This window comes from Cervus elaphus, chromosome 11, assembly GCF_910594005.1.
Source record: "Cervus elaphus chromosome 11, mCerEla1.1, whole genome shotgun sequence".
In the NCBI taxonomy this organism is placed as follows: Eukaryota; Metazoa; Chordata; class Mammalia; order Artiodactyla; family Cervidae; genus Cervus; species Cervus elaphus.
In genome coordinates, this window is record NC_057825.1 from 4,548,397 (window position 1) to 4,571,413 (window position 23,017).

Sequence of the window (23,017 nt, forward strand, 5' to 3'; positions counted from 1 at the left end):
GGGTAGCAGCAGAATGACTGGCCAGCTTTGAATGCTTCAGGTAACAATTGAACAAGTCACTTTCATGTCGGCGTTCAATGGTATAATGACCCTGTTTCCAATTAGCCAAAACATGACAAAATCCTAACTTTTATAGCGGCACAAACTGCCAGGGAGAAGATGGACGGAGTGACAAGACTCCTCATCCACAGGTTCACGGGTGAACTGCATGGCTGTAATTACTAGTTCTAACGCAATGGGAAAGTATTCCTGGGGTGTTTAAAAATAAATAAGGTAAATGATCACCCTTTCATTAGATCTGTTCTCATATCATATAAGTGCCTTTTTTTTCCTATTAAAATTGTTGATTGAAGGCCGTTAGCTGTTTATCAGCTCGAAATTACATTTCTGCTCTCTTTGGGGCTGCTGCCCATTCAAAATCACACTCAGCGCCTAGTTAGTAACAAGAAAAGACTCCTAAAACTGCAATTGCAGGGGGAAAAAGAAAAACACATGAGCAAGAAACCCAGATTGCACCTTCACGTCCCCAAAGGCATCACGCTTCTTTGTTCTGCTAAGAAAAATTAACCTCAATCTCAGCTCCGGGTCCCTAGATTGATTATCATAGTCATTTAAATACTGTAATCTCATTTTCAGCATTGGGATAAAGAAGAGGGGGAGGACCCTGGGAGGGTGGAAGCAAGGCTGGAGAGAGAAAGAATGAGGTGGGGAGGGGATGGGAAAACAGAATAAATTATCTGACAAAGGGAAGCTGGGGCCTTTCTGCTCACAGAGCCTATTTTGGATCCTTCCACTTGATTGGAAAAGTTGATGAAGTTTAAATGAAGCAGAATTAGAACCTCAGGCCGCTGAGTATTGACGGGGCGACACGAGAATGTGCAATTCAATAGCCCTGGGTTTCGGCAGAAGACAAGGGAAGGGCCTAAATGGCGTAATCTTCAATCGAATCGAACAGCCACTCGGACAAGGCAGGGTAATGAGTGAGGGCCAGCTCGGGCCTGTTGGTTAAAGGAATTAATCCGCCCTGCCGCCCGCCGGAGCCGGGCTTTGATGCCCATTGTGTGGGACCCTGTCCCAGTCTATCTAAATGCTAACGAACCGCGGGGGTGAGCAGGGCTGTGCTTTTCTTTGCTGGCGCTAATCTGATGACAATTTGCTCTCTCTGATTAGGGGGGCGGGGAGGGGACGGCGGTGGGTGGGTGGGAGAGGAGGAGGGGAGGCCTGCCTGTTGAAAGGGGGGGCCATTCTGGTGAGCCCCAGCCCCCCACCCCCAGAGCTCTTGGCTCCCTGGCCCGCAGACGCACATGTTTAGAACAACCTAAACTCCAGGCGTCCGTGGGAAACCAAGTGTCCACGCTCCTGTTCTCTTCATGTCTTGTCTCTTCTTGAGACCGTCCGTGCGTCCGTGCATGCTCAGTCATGTCCGACTCTTGCGCACCCTCACGGACTGTGTAGCCCACCAGCCCACTCTGTCTGTGGGATTTTCCTGGCAAGAATACTGGAGTGGGCTGCCATGCTGAAAGGGGAGGCTTTACCTTAAGCCACCAGGATCGGTCCCTCCTTGCCTTCTTCCTATCACACCCCCTCCAGGCTTTCCCTCCAAACACACCCAAGCTCACGGCATCGTTTCTCACCCGGTCTGGTCATCTTCTACATTTAAAATGCTCGGCTTCCTCCTCTCAGTCCCCTGAGTCCCGCTTGGTCATCCAGAAGCTCCAACAGGCTTTTCTGGACCACTCCAGGCCACAGGGCCTCCACCTAACTGTCTTGTCTGTCTTGGAGGTCTGAGTCACACTGGCCCTATAGGCTTCAGCCTTAGAAGTGCAGCAACTTCTAGGGTGTGTGTGTGTGTGTGTGTGTGTGTGTGTGTCTGGTGTGACAAATGTGCCCAAGTAGACTATAAGCTCCTTGAGAACAGAAAACACACCTGTGGATGCAGTTGACCTTTTAAACAGGTGTAGGTGTAGATGGGGGCTTAAGTGGCACCAGTGGTAAAGAACCCGCCTGCCAATGCAGGAGATGCAAGAAAAGTGAGTTCAGTCCCTGGGTCAGGAAGATCTCCTGGAGGAGGGCATGGAAATCCATTCCAGTATTCTTGTCTCGAGAATCCCATGGACAGAGGAGCCTGATGGGCTAGGTCCATAGGGCCACAAAGAGTTGGACACAACTGAAGCAACTTAGCACGCGCACACGCACAGATGTAGATGGATTAGATTTTTCTCTCTCACAGATCGAGTTGAGATCATAGACTCAAAAGTCGGGCACCTAGCAGGTGTTTAACAATGAGGGCTGTGGATGTCACCAAGTCCTTATGATTAGTCCAGTGGTTGGAACATCAGGCTGCAGAGTCCCAGACCTCTCAAAGTCTGGCACCTCCACCAACGTGCTGGATGACTGTGGGCAACTTGTGAAACTGCTCTGAGACTCAGCTTTCCCATCTGTAAAATGGGAATGATGGTAATCTGGCATTTTTAGAATTGCGGCCAAGATTTTGGGGAGGTGATGCCTAAGAAGGGCCAGCAGACAGCGCCTGGTACACAGTGGGCTCCACGAAGCACAACCGCTATCAGCTGCCACAGGAGAGCATCAGCTGGCCAAATGGGTCACCCGCCAGGAGCTTCCTGGAAACCCAGACTCCAGGCCTCCACCTCCACTCACACTGCCTCTCCGGGAGAAGTCAGGCCTGTGAGCAGCCTGCCAGGCGATCCTGGAAGGATCTGCCACCAGAGGACTGCGCTACTGATGAAGGAAAGATGGAGGTTTCGGAACCACCAGACAGACACTTTCCTTTTAGAAGGGGAGTTTCTGAAAGACTCACTTAAACCTCCAGATTTATGCCCACTGGGTGCCTCCAAAGAGAGAGAAGTCTTAAGTGACAGTTTATAAAGGTTTTGGAGGCAGATGTGAAGCCCGGCGTTCAGTCCTAAGGGATCCCTCAGAATCGCCCCAACAGGCTCCCTCAAATGATGTGGGGAATATTCAGAGCATAACAGACTAGGGGGCTTGTTTAACTTGCAAAAAGTAAACAAATCCGAGGCACTAACCCTAAACCGTTGTGTTGCTCATCCCACTCACGGTGCTCCAAACATGCAGCCTGCTAGGGTCCCAGGCTGCAGTGATCACGTCTGTCCCCGCAGAGAAGGGCTCGTGACGACTCCTCCAGTCCACCTACAGCATGCTGCAGCCAGGCGTGGGTCCCTCCGCCCCCAGGAGCACTGGGGGCGGGGTGTGGGGGGAGGCTGGCACTTAGACCTACTGTTGATGTCTGCATTTGTCTCTCACCCTCTGTTCTCAGTCTTGTTTATCCTACTTGCTTTGGCCCCTGCAGCTCTCAGATAACCAGGAGCCCCACTGGATCTGGCCTCACTCCCCACCCAGCCTCCTCTCAGCATTTGCTTCCCTGCAGCTTCCTGAGTTCCAAGTTTCTCCTTGCCTTGGAGGCATGAAACCACTTATTTTGTCTGCAACAGTCTCCACCCACCGCCCACCCAAACACAGACACACACACACACACACTCCAGCCAGCACCCAGTAACTGATCACTCCACTCATTACAGGAGGTCGGGCTGAGATGTCCCATCCTTGGGCTTGGACTTTAGCCTCCTGACACTGCAGCCGCCTCCACGGTGCTTATCCCTAGGGAAGAAGGAATTGCCCTATTGTCTGCCTTCACCAGGGGCTTCCCAGGTGGCGCTTGTGGTACAGAACCTTGACCAGTGCAGGAGACCTAAGAGATGAGGGTTTGATCCCTGGGTTGGGAAGATCCCCTGGAGGAAGGCATGGCAACCCACTCCAGTATTCGTGACTGGAGAATCCCATGGACAGAGGAGCCTGGCAGGCTACAGTCCATAGGGTTGCAAAGAGTCAGACACAACTGAAGCGACTTAGCACCCACGCACGCACTGTCTTCACCAGGGCTTTGCGCTGCCTCCAGACAGGAACTCAGGCTCTCCTGTCCACAGAGGTCCCTCCAGGCCCAGCATGCTGCCTGGCACCCAACAGCCCCTCGATAAACATTTTGCAAAGAGTCGAATGAGCAAATGAAAGGTAGGCTCCAGATGGTTCTCAGGGAGAAAGCCACTCAGGTGTGCAGAAACCGAGGCTCCGGGACATTCCAGGGATTTACTTGCCCAAGGTTTCTGAGTCAACAAGAGTGTGCAGGAAACTGAGAGCTCATGACTGTGGTTCTGGGGCCTGGGGTGTCTGGTCCAGAGGAAGTATGTAGTACTGAATAAGTGGACGGATGAATGGATGGATGGATGGGTGGGTGGATGGATGGATGGGTGGAAGGATGGATGGATGGGTGGATGGATGGAAGGGTAGATGGATGGATGATGGAAGGGTGGGTGGATGCGTGGGTGGATGGGTGGATGGATGGGTGGATGGGTGGATGGATGGGTGGATGGATGGGTGGATGGATGGATGGATGGATGGATGGATGGATGGATGGGTGGATGGATGAATGGATGGGTGGATGGATGGAAGGGTAGATGGATGGATGGATGATGCATGGGTGGGTGGATAGGTGGGTGGATGGGTGGATGAATGGATGGATGGATGGGTGGATGGATGGATGGATGGACAGATGAATGGATGGATGGATGGGTGAATGGATGGATGGGTGAATGGATGGATGGGTGGGTGAATGGATGGATGACACATAGCCAGAGGAGGAGCTACGGATGCTCAAGTCTGACAATTCAGTGCTTTTTTCCCCCTTCCCCCTCCCCATGAACACGCCATCCTTTTTCCCAGAAAGCTTTTCTCTCAGTCAAAAGTTGATTCACCCTGAAACTAATGAAGCTTAGACTTCAGGGACCTTCTTTGCACATGGCCTCTTCCAAGGCCTTGGATCTCATTTCCAACATCATTTTTAGTTTTATACTATCTCTTTTTCAATTTTTAATTAATTAATTTGTTTTTATTTTTGTTTTTGGCCTCACCGTGCAAGTTGCAGGATCTTAGTTCTCAGACCACAGACTGAAACTGGATGCCTGCCGTGAAGGCACTGAGCCCTAACCACTGGACCACCAGGGAAGCCCCTGTAGCCTGTTACTTAAAAAGAGATCCCCGAATTGCATAAGCTGCAGGCCACACACTACCTACCTTTCTCTACCTCTGCCCGCATCTTACCTCTCCTGGCTCATCTTGGTGTCAAGATTCAGCTCAAGTCATCCAGTCTAGGAGACCTTCCCTCACGTTCCTCCATCCAGGCACAGCTGCCCTCAGGGGCTAAGCACAAATCCATCCAGACAGACAGCCATCACCGAGTGCTTGCTCAGTCACTCAGTCATGTCCAACTCTTTGCAACCCCATGGACTATAGCCCACTAGGCTCCTCTGTCCATGGGATTCTCCAAACAAGAATGCTAGAGTGGGTTGCCATTTCCTCTTCTGGGGGAATCTTCCCAAGCCAGGGATCAAACCTGCAACTCCTGCAATGGTAGGCAGATTCTTTACCAATGAGTCACCCGGGAAGCCCAGCCAGGCTTTGCTGTTTATCTTAATGCCTGTTTCTATCCATGAGATTGTAAGCTCTGTGACAGCAAGGCCCATATCCAGATTGGTTTACCCATCAGATTGGTTCATCTAAACCAGTCCCTGGTGTCTAGCTCTGTGTCTGATACACAAGCAGTTAATTCTGTTAATTCAAACAGTGAGTGAAGGCTGCACCTGCTCTTGTCCATTTTAGACCCTTGCTTGGGCCAGCTCTTCCCCAGGCGCCCCCTCCTCCCCTGCCCAGCCACTGGCATCCAGCCCACCCCCAGCCCCAGCCACAGGCTCTCTGAGCTGCCCTGGGTGCTCCAATTCTGCTCCACCTTCACTCTCAGATACACCTCTCAGCGCCCCTCCTTCTGCCTCTAATAACTTTTAGGAGTGGTTTTAACGTGCCAAGTCTAGTTCTCCCTGACCGGACCATAAACTCCTTAGAAACGAATTCTTCAACTTCTCCTGTTTCCACCAGTGCCGTGTGCATTATAGTTGTGCAATAAATATTTGCTCATTGACGAATGGGTTCACTGACAGCTTCAAACGCACACCAAAATGAATGTTTTAAAGTCAGTGTCTCTGTTCTTAAAGATCTGTGGGATACCATGGGATAGATGAACGCAGCTCTTAAACGGAACCATTTAGACAGCATTTGAGGCGGCAATGTGGCCCACCTGACTAGCATCCAGCAAGACTGACCCAAAAAGTTGCCAGCAAATTTTCCAATTCCCTTAACTGCAATGCTCCGGCCGTAAGATCGCCTCTCTCTGTGGCTTTTGGGGTGCCCGCATCTTTGTGGGAGGTTGCAGCCTCTGAGCTTCAGCTAGCTAGCTGGGGTTTCTCTCTGATGTGGCGAGAGAGCTTGGACATTGTGCCATTGGTTCCAAAGGGCCGGCCACCTGGCAGTGATGTGGCCTCTCACGAATGTTTTACCTCGAAATCAAAGCTCTTCTGATTCTCCACTTTCACTCCTCTGGACAAGCACAAAAGGTTTTGATCCACACAAAGAAATTCATCTTGTTGGCTTCTGGGTTCACTGGCCTCCCCACCAACCCCCGCCCACTCCCCGCCAATATGTATTGTTTGGTTCATATAAAAGATCAAAAAAATCCCTTTTTTTGGCTCATTATGTGTTTTCTACAATGCTCTTGGTTAGCTATTCTCCCCCCGTGTGCCCTTCATGTTGACCTTTCTGCTCACTGACCCACGTCAGTCAGTTTCTTGACCAAACCCTGATGGGCCTTTAAACTGTTGGGTGGAAAAATACAGCTGTTTTCTTTATAAAGCACGTTGACCTGCTCCCCTGAAATGTTGTACTTAATGCCACAACAAGCGTGTACGGGCTGGGCTGCAGCTCCGGTCCACCAGGAGTTTGCTTTCCGATGAACCAAGTCCATTCCATTTTAAATCTTAAATGAGTGCATGCTGAGAAAAACACAGTCGACACGGGCCCTTGGCAGGTGATGAGCCAGGGAAACAAAGCTTGTGCATGGTGGTCAGTGATCGCTCGACAAACCAGCCCCACGCTAATCAGTTTAGCTGATAAATTACCGGGCCACACTCTGTGGATGGCTGGAGATGCTTTTTTTTTTTCTTCACTCCAACGTGGGTGAGGCTGGAGATAGACAAGCCCTGACGGAAATCAACAAACAAACAGAACGTGTAACTAAGGGGAAGGAGATGGAGCCAAAGAGGGGGATTTGAGAGACTTCCCTGGTGGTCCCATGGTTGGAATTTCGCCTTCCAGTGCAGTGCGTGTGGGTTCAATCCTTGGTCAGAGAGCTAAGATCCCACATGCCTCATGGCCAAGAAACCAAAGCATAAAACAGAAACCATATTGTAATAAACTCAGTACAGACTTTAAAAATGGTCCAAATTTTCCAAAAAAATCTTTAATTAAAAAAAAAAAGAAAGCAAGGGATTTTAAATGGCCATAAAAGGTCCAGTGGTTCTCATGGCCCTGGAACTAAGATCTTGCAAGACGTGCAACATGGCCAATAAATAAAAGTTTTTACAAATTAAAAGAAATTAAATGGCCATAAAAATGAATGGAGTTGGGGGACAGAAGCAATTAAACTAAAGCATCTCATTTCTATCTTCTTTGTATTAAATTTTCAAAAGACCCTGGACCACAGATGAGCTAATAATGAATTCTCCACGTGTTGACGTTTTCTGATTCGGGGTTTTAGAGAAACCCTGCCTCAGCACTATTGGTACTTGGGGAGATGATTTACTTCTTGGGGTGGTGGGGGTGGCATCCTGTGCATTGTTGGATGGCACCCCTGGCTCCTAGCCACTAGCAGCCCTCTTTCCAGTTCTGATAACCAACCATCTTCTGACATGGCTGGATGTTCTTTAGGGAGCCAGACTGCCCCCCGAGGTTGAGAACCACTGGTCTGCTTCTAGAGTGCCATAATTTCTTCCATAAGATAGTGTCTCATTCAAATCTGTCTTCCTTACATCCTTGAGAAGTAAACAAGGTAAGTATTGGCACTCATACTTTACAAATGAGGAAACAGGCTCAGACATTAAGCCATTTGCCCAAGAACCCTCAAGAGAGCTAGAAGTAGGCTTGTCTTCACCCTTAGCCAGGGCACACCCATCTGTTCCAGGATACATGGTTTTAGGAAACACCCGAGGGGATGGGCAATGGTATTTTCCAAAAAGAGCACAAAGGGGGAAAAGAGTAAGCCCCTGAGTGGATCTGTTTCACGATACATTCATATGTTCAGACTGAGGACATTTACTGAAGGTCGATTAATGAGAATAAGGTTGTTTTGAGGAACTTAAGTGTTGGAAGCAGGATGATGGAAAATAACCAAAGTGCCCCCTTATTCAATGCCCTCCTGAGCCTGGCACAGCCATGTCATCTCATTTGTTGTTGTTCAGTCACTAAATTATGTCCAGCTCTTTGCAACCCCATGAACTGCAGCACGCCAGGCTTCCCTATCTTTCAATATCTTCTGGAGTTTGCCCAAACTCATGTCCACTGAGTCGACCATGCCATCCTACCATCTTATCCTCTATCACCCCCTTCTCCTCCTGCCCTCAGTCTTTCCCAGCATCAGGGTCTTTTCTAATGAGTCATCTCACTGAATCCTCATGACTCCCCCACAGCTGATGCTAACTATAACAGCCCATTTTACAGAGAGGAAACTGAGGCTCAAAGGTCAGTAACCTCACACACGGCATAGCAAGACAGCGGCTGAGACAGAACCCGCCCTGGGGTCTGCCTGGCTTTAGCCCGCCATCCACACCCCCTTCCTCTCCAGTGCGGTGGTTGCAGCTTTATACCTGCAGCCACCTTACAGCTATATCTCTTGTGATCATATGAAAACACAAGCTGTAGCCTGGAATTGTTTTCACAGTCCTTGTTCACACAAATTCTGGCGCTTGAAAGGAGTCAAGCGGCAATTTCATCTAAAGTTGAATTGTTACCAACAGTCAACAAATGCTCGCATCTTTTTTTTTTCTTTACAAATATTTAATACAAGTCAGGCAAGAAGCACGCAACACTCACAATATCTGCTAAAAGTCACCAAAATGCAGTGCGATTGTGACTGCGCCTTGGCTTGTTTTTGCTCACCCAGCCAGAGGGTCCTGGCCCAGAAGAGGGGTCTAGGGTTTCACAGAGCCGGGTCCCCAAGGCAGGACGATGGCTCTGCACAGTGGCCTCCAGGGACGGAATCTCCCAGTCCAGCGAGGTCTGAGCTGGCTTCCAACTCCCTCAGTCTGTGACCCATTCACTGCAGGGCCAGCACAAACACAAAATGAACCAACTCAAATCATCCCTAACAAGTTAGGGTCTCCATACAGAACACGTTTAATTGAGTTGCCTTCCCATTGTACTTTTTAAACAGTTAAAGGTGCATTTTCGGGGGTTTTTAAAGGTGTATTTTCTTAACAAGTGGTTTGAGTGAGACACTTTGTGAGAGCTTATGCTTCTAGAAACAGATGACCGACTTGAGAACCACTGCAATAGGAAATAGGGGCTTGAAATTTCCACAGGGCCAGTCCTAAATCGAGAAAACTCTGTCTTTCAAATACAGGAAAAATGGCCTAAATTCTAAGGGTGAGCAGCACTTGAGCCTGGAAGGTTCTGGAAGGTGCTGGAAACGACTGCTGACTTGTCCATACAGGACTCAGAATTCTTCCTAGAGGAACAGCCTTACTGCCAGCGATCTGAGAGTTTAGAAAGGGGCTGAGTTCATACGGGGGAACCCAAATTCCTGAGGTTTGAGAGCCAAAGGCCGCCTTTTTTAGAGGGACAAAGAGGAAGGCAGGCCCTTTCTCAGGCAGAGCTGCCTCCCCCTACCTGCACCCCCTACCGTGATGGTAAAAAGCCTGGGAGGGGGCAAGCCTGCTTTCTGAAACAGCCATAGGACTGGTAACTGCTACGGCCCCTGCTCGCTCACCCTGCTCACCAAAGGATGTGCCTGGGTGCCAGGAAGCCAGAAGTTTCGATTTAAAAGAAGAGAAAAGAAAAAAAAGGAGGAAGAGAAAACAAAAAAAGGACTGAGAGAGAAAGAGTTCCAGGGATGAACAAGCCCACAGCTTTCCCTGGAAAAATAAAAGCTTCCCACCAGCCGGCTGAGACTGTCATTAGGATGGTGGTGGAATGTCAGCCCCCTTCCTCATGTTGTATTTTCCCCAGTTACTCTGTAAATTGAATGTAAAAGCATCTGAAAAATCAGAGGCACATTGTCTTCAACGCAGAGGCAGGATGTAACATTGTCACGCTTTACTCAAACATAAAAAAGACAGTGACCCACACTGGGATGTTCCCCCAACTGTGGGTCTGCCCACCTTCTTTGCCTCTGTCTCTTCCTACATGCTGATGTTCACCAGCATCGATATTTATTAGCGATGTTACGTTCTTAGTGTGATCGCCTAATTTTGTCGAGCATCCAGTTTGAACACACTGGCTGTAAGTAAATGCATCTTGGTGATGACGATGACTACGATCCCAGCAGGGGTGCTGAGGCTGAGGAACCAGAACTCAGTTGGGGTTGGGGTGGAAATCTGTGAGCACTTAGGATCTGAGGAGGGTGGAATCAAACAGCCCTAGAAGGCTTGGTTTCTCCTAATCTCCACCCCCCCACCCCCAGGACCAGAACCTACCTTTTCACCCTTCAAGGTCCAGTGTCAGGACTTTTCCTTTGTAAAGCCTCTCATGTCCTGCTCAGGGTTTCCTCCTCCCAAATCTGAACCCTTCCAAGTAGTGCAGAAACTTGAAACTTACAAGCGGTGACCTATGACATTGCCTGTCTTATTATTACCTGTGTATGTGTGTGTGCACGCACACAATAGTAACACGCACACACAAATATATATGTGTTACATATATACACATCTAACAAGCAAACCAAACAGACCTCGCCTGCCTCTCCAGAGCGACAGAAGATTCAAGGCTGTCAGTGAAGCAAACCAAACAGTCTCTCCCCATAATAGTATTGACAGGATATCAGCTGAGTTCGACCGGCAGGAAGGGTGTATACACATATATACACATACACATATATACAACACACACACACACATATATATGCCATACATGTGAAATACACATATATATGTGGACAGAGGTGCCTGGCAAGCTACATATGAAATGCATGGGGTCGCAAAAGAGTCGGACATGACTTAGCGACTAAATAGCAACAACAATAATTATATATATATATATACATATATATATATATTCCATCTCTATAGCTGAATAATTACTCTTTGCAGGCAAAAGCTGAGTTCTGAGTTTGCCTCTATGCCCTCAAGACAGCTTAGCATGGTGCTGAGTACTTCATAAACATTCAGTAAATATTTCTTGACGCTGAACAAATCCCAAGAAATTAGTAGAATTCTCTCTAAAAGGCATGTTGCATGAAACAACAATGGAATCAGACTCATTGGTGAACATCTTTTGACTACCTGCGGTACAGATACATAACCAATCCGGGTCGTCACTCGGATTGTGTATCGTGGCCAAAAAGAGCACAGGACTGGAGGCCAGGTGATGTAAGTCTCACCCCACTTTGGTGAGCAGGGCAGGGTAGCACCTCGGGCAAGTCTCTTGCCTCCTCTGAGCCTTAAGATCCTCAAAAAAAAAAAAAAGAATTGGACTAGATGGCTGTAAGCCGCCTTCCAGCCCCCAAATGATGTGATTTTGCAACTCTATCTTACAAACGCATGCACTTCTTATTTGTGACATAAACCCCCACAGAAAAACAAAGTCGGTGATAAATTATGAAAAAATCGGGTGCCGTGATCATTTGCACTCTCTAAGGATGCTCAATTCAATAAATTCCACTCCTGTACCTTGCCTGCCTCTCCAGGGCGACAGAAGATTCAAGGCTGTCAGCGAAGCAAACCAAACAGTCTCTCCCCATAATTGTATTGACAGGATATCAGCTGAGTTCGGCTGACAGGAAGGGTGAACCCTGACAGGTTCTGTGAAGGAGCCTTGAAGGCTATTGGAGCAGGATCCTATGTTGAGTCACAGAATTCTGGCGGAATGAGAATCACACAGGGAGAAGCTGGTTTCTTCTCTATTTAATTTTATTCTTCCCAGAGAATCACATTTGAAGGAAAACTGGCTCACGTCACTTTATACAATAGAATAGGGGCCCTTTCTAGTGGAAAATATTTACATCTTCCTGGGGGCCACATGAAAACACGGGGCTGATTCAAACCAGCCCCACTCAATAGCCGGTTGGCTTGGTTTTAAATGAGGCAAACAGTTGCTGAGCATTTGCTGATAAAATATCTGCTTGGATGTCTGAGGTTTTCACTTTTCACTTGGTTACGGTGGCATCTTGCAGACACGTTCTTGAATAACTGATGTGTGTACGTCCCGGTAAATTCCAAGGGTGTGAAACAGCACTGTTGTGTTTGTTCAAGGCAGTGTGTCTGCATTTTAAATGAAAAAAAAGCCCTGATCCTATTCACTGGAGAAAACAATCTGAGCAGCAACCCCCCCCCCAATTTCGGGGGAGTAAATGACTATAGCTATGGTGCTACATTCCCCCAATACAGACACAGCCTTCGGGTTCAGAGCGAGACAAAACCCAAATATATCTCAGTTCCAATCATCCTCCCGCAGACACCCCGGGCAGAGGGCACTCCCGCCTCTGCTGCACACAATGAGAAAGCGCACAGAAAGGAGGGTCTGAAAATCTGGGCTTGTGAAACTGACATGCCACAGTGAAGAAATCCACAAGCCATGCCTCCACAGAAACTTCAGCAATGTATTATTTTTGAAAAGATTTTTTTTTTTTAAGCCTCCACCACCATCTTGGACACTTTCCATCTCCTCCTTTCCTTGAGAGCTGAAACCCTCCCTCCCCCAGTTTTTCCAGAATTTAAATTGTCTTTAAAATAGAGGAAGCTGTTTGGAGTTTGAAGTGGTAAGAGGACAGCTGCGCTGGGAGCCAGTGCAGGTCTCTCCTCCCCCGAGTCCCGCCAGACCCGTGCACAAAGGCCCCGCACACAGCCTCAGCGAGCCCCCGGTAAGCGGAGGCCTGGAGATGCTACCGTCAGGGTGACGCCTCACGCCCAGTGTTTCTGCAACTTTGACTTAGGTCAGGTTTTGGTAGGAAATCTGGCCGCAGAGGTCAGTATTGAAATGTGGACATAATGTTAACTGCTACTGAAAGTACTTTCGGGCCCCTTAAAAACTGGAGCGAGGAAAGCAAGATGTCCAGCTGCCCCAGTGAGACAAGCCGGGCACAGTCCCCGGGACGCCCCCTGCCGCTCAAGCCCTGACCCTGCGGGCGCTGGGTCTCAGGCCCTGAAGACAGAACCCCTGGCCGTAGGCCCGTGACTCCTGTACATTTTCCAACCTAAAGTTCAGGTTCAGGAACTAGGACTGCATGTCTGGAAGCTGTGCAGCTAGCGCCACCCAGAGGCCAAATGCTGTCCTTCTTGATCTGCAGGGCAAGCAAAAGGAAAAAGGTCCAGGAATTTTTACCTACAGATGTGTATTATACATGTTTGTTGTTTAGTTGCTAAGTTGTGTCTGACTTTTTTGCAATCCCATGGGCTGTATAGCCTGCGAGGCTCCTCTGTCCATGGGATTTCCCAGGCAAGAATACTGAAGTGGGCTGCCATTTCCTTCTCCAGGGGATCTTCCCCACCTAGGGAGGGAACCTTTGTCTCCCGCTTGGCAGGCGGATACTTTGTCAGTGAGCCTGGAAAGGTCATTATATCATTATACATGTTATACACATGTATATTGTACATACATACATGTGTGCACACATATATGCAAAACATACATGTATCATGTGTGTGTGTGTGCATGCTAAGTCATTTCAGTTGTGTCCAACTTTTTGTGACCCTATGGACTGTAACCTGCTAGTCTCCTCTGTCCATGAGATACTGCAGGCAGGAATACTGAGGTCAACTGCCCTCCTCCAGGGGATCTTCCCAATCCAGGGATTGAACCTACGTCTCTTACAACTAACTGCATTGGCAGGTGGGTGCTTTACCCCAGTGGCACCTGTATATGTATGCATATACCTATATTATATATGTGTCTCTGTGTATATATGGTAGCTTGGGATGGGCATCACACACTACTAATTTGCCATGGAGGATAACTCCATTATGTTGTCTGTCCATTTTGTACTGAAGTGGGAAGGTGTTGGCCCATCAGTAACTGCTTGAGTAAAAGCAATGATCAGAGGCAGGGACATTGATCTCCTCTTGATCCCAGAATGTCTGATCTTGATCCCATCTGTCTGAGGCACCTGTCCTCTGAGAATGGCGATTCTCACTTAGAAACAGGTGAAGAACTTTGCTCCACTTTGGGTGGCCAAAGAAGGGGAGCATATTAAATGGAAGAGTGCCCAATGAAACAAGCCAGTTTCTCCCAGCTGCTGGCCCAGGAACATATAAATAGTTTGAAGACAAGACGAGAAAGTCAATGTTTTCAAAGGAGCCAATTAATTCAGCTCATTTTACTATGATGTTAAGATAGCCTAGGTTTCTTGTACCAAAAACAAACAAACAAACAACAACCAAAACCTCTGGGCTCTGAGCAGCTCCTGGCTTTCAGATAAATAATTGCTACTGAATCCACGGTTATCACCTGCGCCTTCCACCTCCGGCGTCTGGGGAGCTGCGCGCATTTTTAAAGGCACACTGCCCTCCAGTGGCGGAAAGTAAAATTGCACGACCTGCTTTCCTAGCGCCAAACTTCAACCTGACTTTTCTCGCGCCCTCACCCCGGGAAGGCGAGTGAATGCCACGGCGTTTGGAGATCACTAGCCCGGAAACGTGATTGACGCGAGCGGGCTTGCGATCAAAGGGGAGGCGGACTCTTTGGAAACTGCGCCTCCCTCTCTCGCCGGTGCCTGTGGGCCCCCTACGCCAGAGAGATCTGCGCTTTCTGGCGGTGGGTGTGGGGGACGACGCTTCGGGTCATAATTTTGCATAAGAGCATGACTGGGTAAAAATTAACACGGAAATAAAACTTTCAGGATAGATACAGAACCCTCGTACATAAGAGCAGCCCAGGCGTGCAGGGGAATTGAGGGAGGCGGCCTGCACTCTGGGAGGACTGGCAGGTGGTAAGGACAACCACTCTGTCACCCCTTGAGTTCATTCCGGGCGAATACATGTGCAAACAGCAGCCGCCAACCTGGAGGGCTTACCGCGTGTCGGGGGTCCCGCAGGGATTACCTTGTGAGATCTGCCCGATCACCCCCTTGAAAGAGTTCTATTCTCGAGCCACTTTGAGGATGAGGAAACTAAGGCTCAGAGAGACTACGCGGCCTGCCAGTGACCGCACCGGGGCGGGGGGAAGTGGGGGATCCAGGTCTGTCTGGTCCAGAGCTGGAGCTTCCGACGCCGCGCTCAGGCGGGGGCGGTGGGACCCGGGCAGAACAGGTGGAAACCCGCGGCCCCGCGGATGCCCATTGAGGGGACGAGCGGAAAGGGGCCGGTGGGTGTGGGGCGGGCCTCACCTTGACGATGAGCGGATTCTGAAACATGGAATCCCGCACGACCCCCAGCCTCTCGTTCTCCATGCCCGGCCGGATGTCGGCCACGGTCAGGGGCCGCCGCGGGGGTGGGCAGATCTGGCTGACGGTGCGGTGGACCGACGGCTTCTTCTTCTTCCATCGCGTGAGGTCCTGGCAGGAGTTCCCGGCCTCTGGCATCCTGGGGGGTCGCCGGGAGTCGGCCAGCCGGCTGGATTCAGCGCGCTTCCCAGCTTGGGGGCCGGCAGGCGCGGAGCTCGGAGCGGGTGAGCCCCCAGTCCCGGGACGCACCACCTGGACGCCAGGGTGGGCTCGGACGCCGGGCTCCATCAGGAGGGAGGCGTGCCCACCTCGCGTTCCCCCGCCTCCTTGCGAGGAGCGCTAAGAGCCACATAAACCCCTCTGTAGGTTTATGAGAGCGTCCTCTGGGCGCCTTGCTTTGGACTTGAAAGGGGGAGAAAATCATGACCACCCTTTAAGGAAAAATGGAACCGCCCGTCTCCGTGGAGACGGGACGCCAACGGCGCTGGAACCAAGCAGGTCGATTGACTTACAGGAAACTTACTGGCGGCCACCTAATTGGACCTGTTTCGGAGTTTTTTACTCGAGGAAAACTCAGGAATCACCACTGGGCTATGTTAAAAGCGACAGATTTCTAGAGGACCATTTACACTTGATTTCCAAGTTAAAACACTCCCCTCCACTCTCCACCCCTTCCCATTTTTCCCAGCGCCCGTCCCCCCTCTCCATCCCACCCCTCGCCCCGTTCCCTACACACACACACACACACACACACACACGCACACACACACACACGCGCACACACACACACACACACACACACACACACACACACCCCAGGGCAGACTGCTATGCGTTTCAGGATGAAACAGAAATTTGAAGTCTAAGACTGATGTCATCTTCTTGAGTCCTCAGTGTTTTCTTCTGTGAAATGGGTAGTGAGGAAAGTCTAGAGTTGAATGAAATCAATGGTACCCAACTTTGTGCAGCAGAATATAGAGAAGCTTATTTAACTTACATGAAGAGCACATCATGAGAAACGCTGGGCTGGAAGAAGCACAGCTGGAATCAAGGTTGCCAGGAGAAATATCAATAACCTCAGATATGCAGATGACATCACCCTTATGGCAGAAAGGGAAGAAGAACTAAAGAGCCTCTTGATGAAAGTGAAAGAGGAGAGTGAAAAAGTTGGCTTAAAGCTCAACATTCAGAAAACTATGATTATGGCATTTGGTCCCATCATTTCATGGCAAATAGATGGGAAAACAGTGGAAACAGTGGCTGACTTTATTTTTCTGGGCTCCAAAATCACTGCAGATGGTGATTGCAGTCATGAAATTAAAAGACGCTTACTCCTTGGAAGGAAAGTTATGACCAACCTAGACAGCATATTAAAAAGCAGAGACATTACTTTGCCAACAAAGGTCCGTCTAGTTAAGACTATGGTTTTTCCAGTGGTCACGTATGGATGTGAGAGTTGGACTATAAAGAAAGCTGAGCACCGAAGAATTGATGCTTTTGAACTGTGGTGTTGGAGAAGACTCTTGTGAGTCCCTTGGACTGCAAGGAGATCCAAACAGTCCATCCTGAAGGAGATCAGTCCTGGGTGTTCATTGGAAGGACTGATGTTGAAGCTGAAACTCCAATCCTTTGGCCACCTGATGCGAAGAGTTGACTCATTTGAAAAGCCCCTGATGCTGGGAAAGACTGAGGGCAGGAGGAGAAGGGGACGACAGAGGATGAGATGGTTGGATGGCGTCACCGACTCGATGGACATGGGTTTGGGTGGACTCTGGGAGTTGGTTATGGGCAGGGAGTCCTGGCGTGCTGCAGTCCATGGGGTCACAGAGTCGGACACGACTGAGCAGCTGAACTGAACTGAACTGGGTGAGGGGTTCACCACAGAGTTAGTTGCACAGACAACAAACCTGCACTCAAGGCCTTCCACACCAACAGGGGACAACATCAGCACTACATTTCCAGAGCAAGCCAGAATTCCAACTGCTCAGCCAAGGCCTGGAGCAGCCTTTGAGTGGTGACGTGTGTATGATGCAGGCTTACGGTCTCTCTAGTCTACTTTGCTTTCAGGTTTCCACATATATGTACATTATGCACTTAAAAAAATATTTATTTGGCTGTGCCCAGGTCTTAGTCGTGGCACTGGAGCCTTTAGTTACAGACATGGAATCTTCAGCGGCTGGCATGGGAACTCTCAGTTGCGGCATGTGGGATCTAGTTCCCTGACCAAGGATGGAACCAGAGCCCCCTGCGTTGGAAGTGCAGTGTTTTAGTGACTGGACCACGAAGGAAGTCCCCCTTGTTCATTTTATAATCAAAGCTGCTTGGCAGCTCACACAGAGAAGGTCAAATGGGACAGCAAGGGGCAGGCTCCTGGAGTAGTGGAAAGATCACAGGTTTTAATCCTAGCTGTGGGGGTGGGGGGCGGGGAGGGGGCAACATAAGTCCCCTGGGACAAGTTACAGGAAGCTCTAGCTTTCTCAGCCCCAAGGTAAGGCTGATATCACCTAATAAAGATTCCTACAACAGGGGGTTGTTATAGGATTCAATGAGAAGTCTCGTCACTAGTGTGATTATGTTCACTATGCAATAAGGCTAAAAAGTTTGCGTGGCATGCATTCTGTCTTTGACTTGATGACCTGCTTAAAACTTTACTTTTAATCATAAACTATGTTTCTTCAGGACACAGTGGATATGAAAGAATCGGAATAGATATTTGAGCCTTCTTCTAGCTCTAACTTTCATGGAAGTTCAACGTGCATCAGACCCTGCACCAGTTCACCCCTGCCAACCCCTGAAGTCACCTCCCACCACTCTCTCCCATCTTTCACGGTGCTCCTGCTGCCCTGGCCTTCTTTCAGTTCCTCCAGCAACCAAGTTCAGGGCCTCCAGATTTGTTCCCAGCCTGAACACTCTACCATCTCGATTTTTGTTCATCTTTTTCATTTCAAACTCAACTGTTACTCGTCAGAGAGTCTTCTGAGCTAGCACTCACTGACCCCAGTCGTTCTCCATCACATTACCCTGTTCTATTTTCCTTGGAGGGTAATCTGAAATTATTTTGGTTGATCTGTTTGTTCTCTGTCTTCCTCAGGTAATCTTCACCCTCTCGACACTCCAGGAGTGTAGATGGACCTCAGTAAAAAAAAACTGTTGAATACATAGCAATATAGGCATGAACCAGTAGGTCGGTGGAAGAGCTCTGTCCCACTTTCTCCCCTGCCCTGTGCGTGCGTGCTAAGTCGCTTCAGTTGTGTCCGACTCTGTGAGACCCTATGGACCGTATCCCGCCAGGCTCCTTGGTCCAAGGCAATTCATGCCTTCCTCCAGGGGACCTTCCCCACCCAGGGATCGAACCCTTGTCTCTAGCATCTCTCACATCTCCTGCATTGGTGGGCAGGTTCTTTACCACGAGCGCCCCCTGGGAAGACCCTCCCCTGAGCCACCCAACTCCCAAAGATCGCCGCAGTAAACAAAACCCGCAGAAAGCGGCCTAAGAATCACAGCCTGGAGCAGGCCGGCGTGCTGCCGTGGCAACGCTTTGCCGGAGGGCGGGCCGGAAGTGAAGCAAGACGATATCCGCTTCCAGGACACCGGCACTTCCGGATTGGAAAGCAAGGGGACGGCGCGTTTGGCCCGTAGGTGAGAGTGCTTTTCAGCTGTTCCGGTTTTTTCCCCCAGTGATCGTGTCTGAACCAAGCTGTTTATGGCCGCTTGTCTTCATCTCCCCAGAGGCCTGCGTTGGACCCAGGTCCCCAGGGATGCACGTGGTGCCTGTTTTCTCGCAGCCGCTCCAGGCCCTTCCACGCGGGAACTTTCGTGTTTTTTTTTTTTTCCTGTCAGCCCTGGAATGCCCATCCCGGGGCCGAGCGGGGTCTTCATGGTACCCCAGAGTGGGGAGGGAATCCGGGACCAGGCTTGGGCACGTCCCTGCAGGGCAGGAATTGGTCTATTCCGAATATAAATAGGGATAAATGCATATCCAGGGAACCGTTTGGGAAACAAACTGGACGAGGAGACCGCAGCCCTTAGGTGGCCGGTTATGTCCCTCCGGAGCTAAGTGCCATCGGGGAAACAGCTGGATTGTTGAGAAACCCTGTAAGGAGGAGGCGGGACCCAGGAGGAATTAGAGGAAGTGATTTTCAAACTTAAGACTAGTTATAGCGCAGAAAGGTAACGCAGAGGGAAAAGCATTCCTGGGAGAATGAGATGCTTTTGTAAATCCCCTGATAAAGGTATCATGATGTATTCTGGGGACGTAAAGAAGACAGGATGTCTGAAACCCAGAGAAAAATGAGAGGTGGAGAGGTGGTCTTGGACCAGATTAGATCCTAAAAGGAATGGTAGATTTGTAAGGATTTGGGATTCTGTCTTAAGAATAATGGAGAGGCCATAAAAAAAAGTTTTTAAGTGGGAAGTGACCCTGTATATAAAAGGTGCTGAGTTCAAGAAACCAGAAGGAGCAACATACAAGGTATTTACCAAAAAGAAAGAAAGAAGTGGATGGAAGGTAAACAAATACTTAAAAGAATTATCTGCTCTGTTCATTGTTATTAAGAGAGTTTGAGGGAATTCCCTGGTGGCCCAGTGGTTAGGACACCATGCTTGCACAGGGGACACAGGTTTGATCCCTGGTCAGGGTGGCTCAGCTGGTAAAGAGTCCACCTGCAATGCGGGAGACCTGGGTTCAATCCCTGGGTTGGGAAGAAACCCTGGAGAAGGAAAAGGCTACCCACTCCAGTATTCTGGCCTGGAGAATTCCATGGGCTGTATAGTCCATGGGGTCACAAGTGTCAGGCAGAACTGAGCGACTTTCACTTTCAGGGAAGTAGAATCCTGCAAGTTGTGTGGTGTGGCAAAAAAAAAGAAATTTTGTTGTGAAGGGGAGGAAAGAGAATAGGTGGGACTTTGGGATTGGAGGATGGTGGCATCCTTGTTGTTGTTTTTTTTTTTAAGTTAGAGAATAGTCTGAAGATTGTTGGGCATTGCTAGAAGGGATCCAGTGCAGGAGGGAGAGGGGGAGAGACTGGTCAGCTGATGGATCACCATCTCTCTGAGAAGGAGGAGGTTGAGATCCAGCACACAGGGAAGAAATGGCCTCTGACAAGAGAAGAAACACTTCCTTTGCAGCAGCAAGAGGGGAGGAGAACAGGGCAAATGCAGGCAAACATGTTAGATTTGGGGGGGAACATATTTCTTAGCTAATGTGTGTAAGGGTGTGAGGTCAGAGGCAAGATAATCTACTTCAGATCAGGGTGAAGGATGAAATTTTGTAGCTTGTTGAGAGTTTGTGTGTGGTAAATCATTTCAGTTGTGTCTGACTCTTTGCGACCCCATGGACTGTAGCCCGCCAGGCTTCTCTATCCATGGGATTCTCCAGGCAAGAATACTGGAGTGGGTTGCCATGCCCTCCTCCAGGGGATCTTCCCAACCCAGGGATCGAACTGGTATCTCTTCTATCTCCTGCATTGGTAGGTGGGTTCTTTACCACTAGCGCCACCTGGGAAGATTTGAAATAACCATTACAAGAAGAGGAGGCAAGTGAGCCTTCTGGAGCACTGCTGTTCTCAGAAAACATAAGAACACAAGCCACATGTGTCATTTAAAATGTGCTAGTAGCCATGTTAAAGAACAGAAAAAGGAAAGAGAATTAAGAATGCACATACTGAGCAATATCCAAACCATCATTTATCGTGAAAGTAATTAACAGCAGTTACGGGTGAGCTATTTCTCCATCTCTGTTCCAAGTCTTTGAAATGCAGTGTGTATTTACACTTAGACGCAGTTTGGCCTGACCACGTTTAAGCACCCAGCAGCCTCATGTGGCTCGTGGCTGCCATGTTGGACAGCGCAGGTCTAGAGGGACAGAAATCAGTTGCTGGTCACTGCTCGGGTCCCAGCTATAGTCAGCAGCCAAGGGCTTAAAGCAGTGCCCATCTGCCCAGTTGTGAGTTTTTTTCTCCAACTGTTCTTAACAGTTCCGGGGCAGCCAAAGAGAAGGCATTAATTCATTCTCAAAACGTATTTGTTGAATTCCTCCTGTGAGCCAGGCACTATGCTAGATGCTGGGGCTGGTAGTGGAGGAGACAGCCAAAGCCCGCCGGGCCCTCTCTGAACAGGCCATCGCATTGCAGCCATTACACTGCTTACAGCTGAGGTCCCAGGCAGTCAGAGATGGGTGTCTGTGTATCTCCGAGTGACGCCAGGAAGAGAGGCCGCCACTGAAGCTCCTGGTGCCTCCATTGAAGGTGCGATCGTGAGGCTGGGGATTTGGCTTTTAGTCTCATCAGTCCACGTGTTTGTCATTCCCTGACCTTCCAGCTGCACAATTCTTTTTTTAAAATGTATTTGTATGTGGCTGCTGCAGGGGCTTGCTCTAGTTGTGGCGAGCAGGGGCTGCTGTGGGGTGCGCTCCACAGGCTCCTCCCTGGGGGGCTTTTCTCATCGCAGAGCAGAGCACCGGCTCTAGAGCGCAGGCCCAGTTGCTCCGCAGCGTGTGGAGCCTTCCTGGACTGGGGATTGAATTCAGGTCCACTGAATGGGGGGACTCAACCACTGGACCACCAGGGAAGCACCACAATTCCTACAGCTTCTTTACTACCTAGGAAGAAGTAGGCACCTTCTGTAGAAAATGTGCTTGGCATTCCGCATGGAAAGACCATTGATACAGAGAAGTCTCCACAATCTGTTAAGTGACAATAGCAAAATGCAGATCATAAAATACAGACACTGTATGAGGGGCTTCCCAGGTGGTGCCAGTGATAAAAAACCCCGCCTGCCAACCCAGGAGACAGAAGAGACTAGGTTCAATTCCTGGGTGGGAAAGATGCCCTGGAGGCGGGAGCGGCAGCCCAATCCAGCGTTCTTGCCTGAAGAATCCCATGGGCGGAGGAGCCTGGTGGGCTACAGTCCAGAGGGTCACAAAGAGCCAGACACGACCAAAGTGACTTTGTTGAACCACTGATAAAGCCCATTCAGCCTCTTTCTCAAAGAGATAATCTTTTAGTTTGAGGTCAGTGGTTGCCTGCTGTCCTCACTGTGAACCACAGCTGGGCTTAATGCTATAAAAGAGAAATAGTTTGCTGTGAAAATATATTGTCTGGGGAATAGACAAAGCCCAAGGGATCAGGAAAACTTTGTTTTCTGTCTCTCTCTTTTGTAGATACTTAGTACATTTATATCCTTCATTTGCTTGTTTTTAACACAAGTGAAAGCAGCCTGTGCCCTTGTTCTGCCCCTTGCTTTATAAAGTGAACTATTTAAGGCATTCAAATAAGCGTAGACAAAAATATAACAAACACCCCTGCACTCATTATTCCAGTTAAGAAATAAAAGACTACAAGGACTTCCCTGGCAGTCCAGTGGTTAAGACTCTGCACTCCCACTGCAGGGAACAAGGGTGGATCCCTGGTTACAGAACTGAAATCCCACATGCCGTTGTAGGGCGTGGCCTAAAAAAAAAAGGAAGAGAAAGAAAAATTTACAGATATGAGAGAAGCTGGCTGTCTACTT

The 23,017-nt window shown here is 49.3% G+C and overlaps 2 protein-coding genes across 6 annotated transcripts in view; one reads left to right on the forward strand and one right to left on the reverse strand.

Annotated features, from left to right (window-relative positions):
- CFAP77 (cilia and flagella associated protein 77) overlaps window positions 1–15,689 on the reverse strand; it is a 153,988-nt gene extending 138,299 nt beyond the window's left edge. Inside the window, exon 1 of the mRNA XM_043916531.1 lies at window positions 15,452–15,689. Coding sequence (XP_043772466.1) covers window positions 15,452–15,646 — 195 coding nt within the window. The 5' untranslated portion in view covers window positions 15,647–15,689. The remainder of the gene's footprint in view (window positions 1–15,451) is intronic.
- Window positions 15,690–19,090: 3,401 nt separating this feature from the next.
- Window positions 19,091–23,017, forward strand: part of TTF1 (transcription termination factor 1) — a 28,805-nt gene continuing 24,878 nt past the window's right edge. The window contains exon 1 of one of the 5 annotated variants that reach the window (XM_043916527.1): window positions 19,091–19,147. The gene's annotated coding sequence lies outside the window, so the exon portion shown is untranslated. Of the gene's footprint in view, window positions 19,148–19,237; window positions 20,016–23,017 lie in introns of those variants that run through there. The other 4 variants (XM_043916528.1, XM_043916530.1, XM_043916529.1 and 1 more) reach the window with 4 other exon arrangements.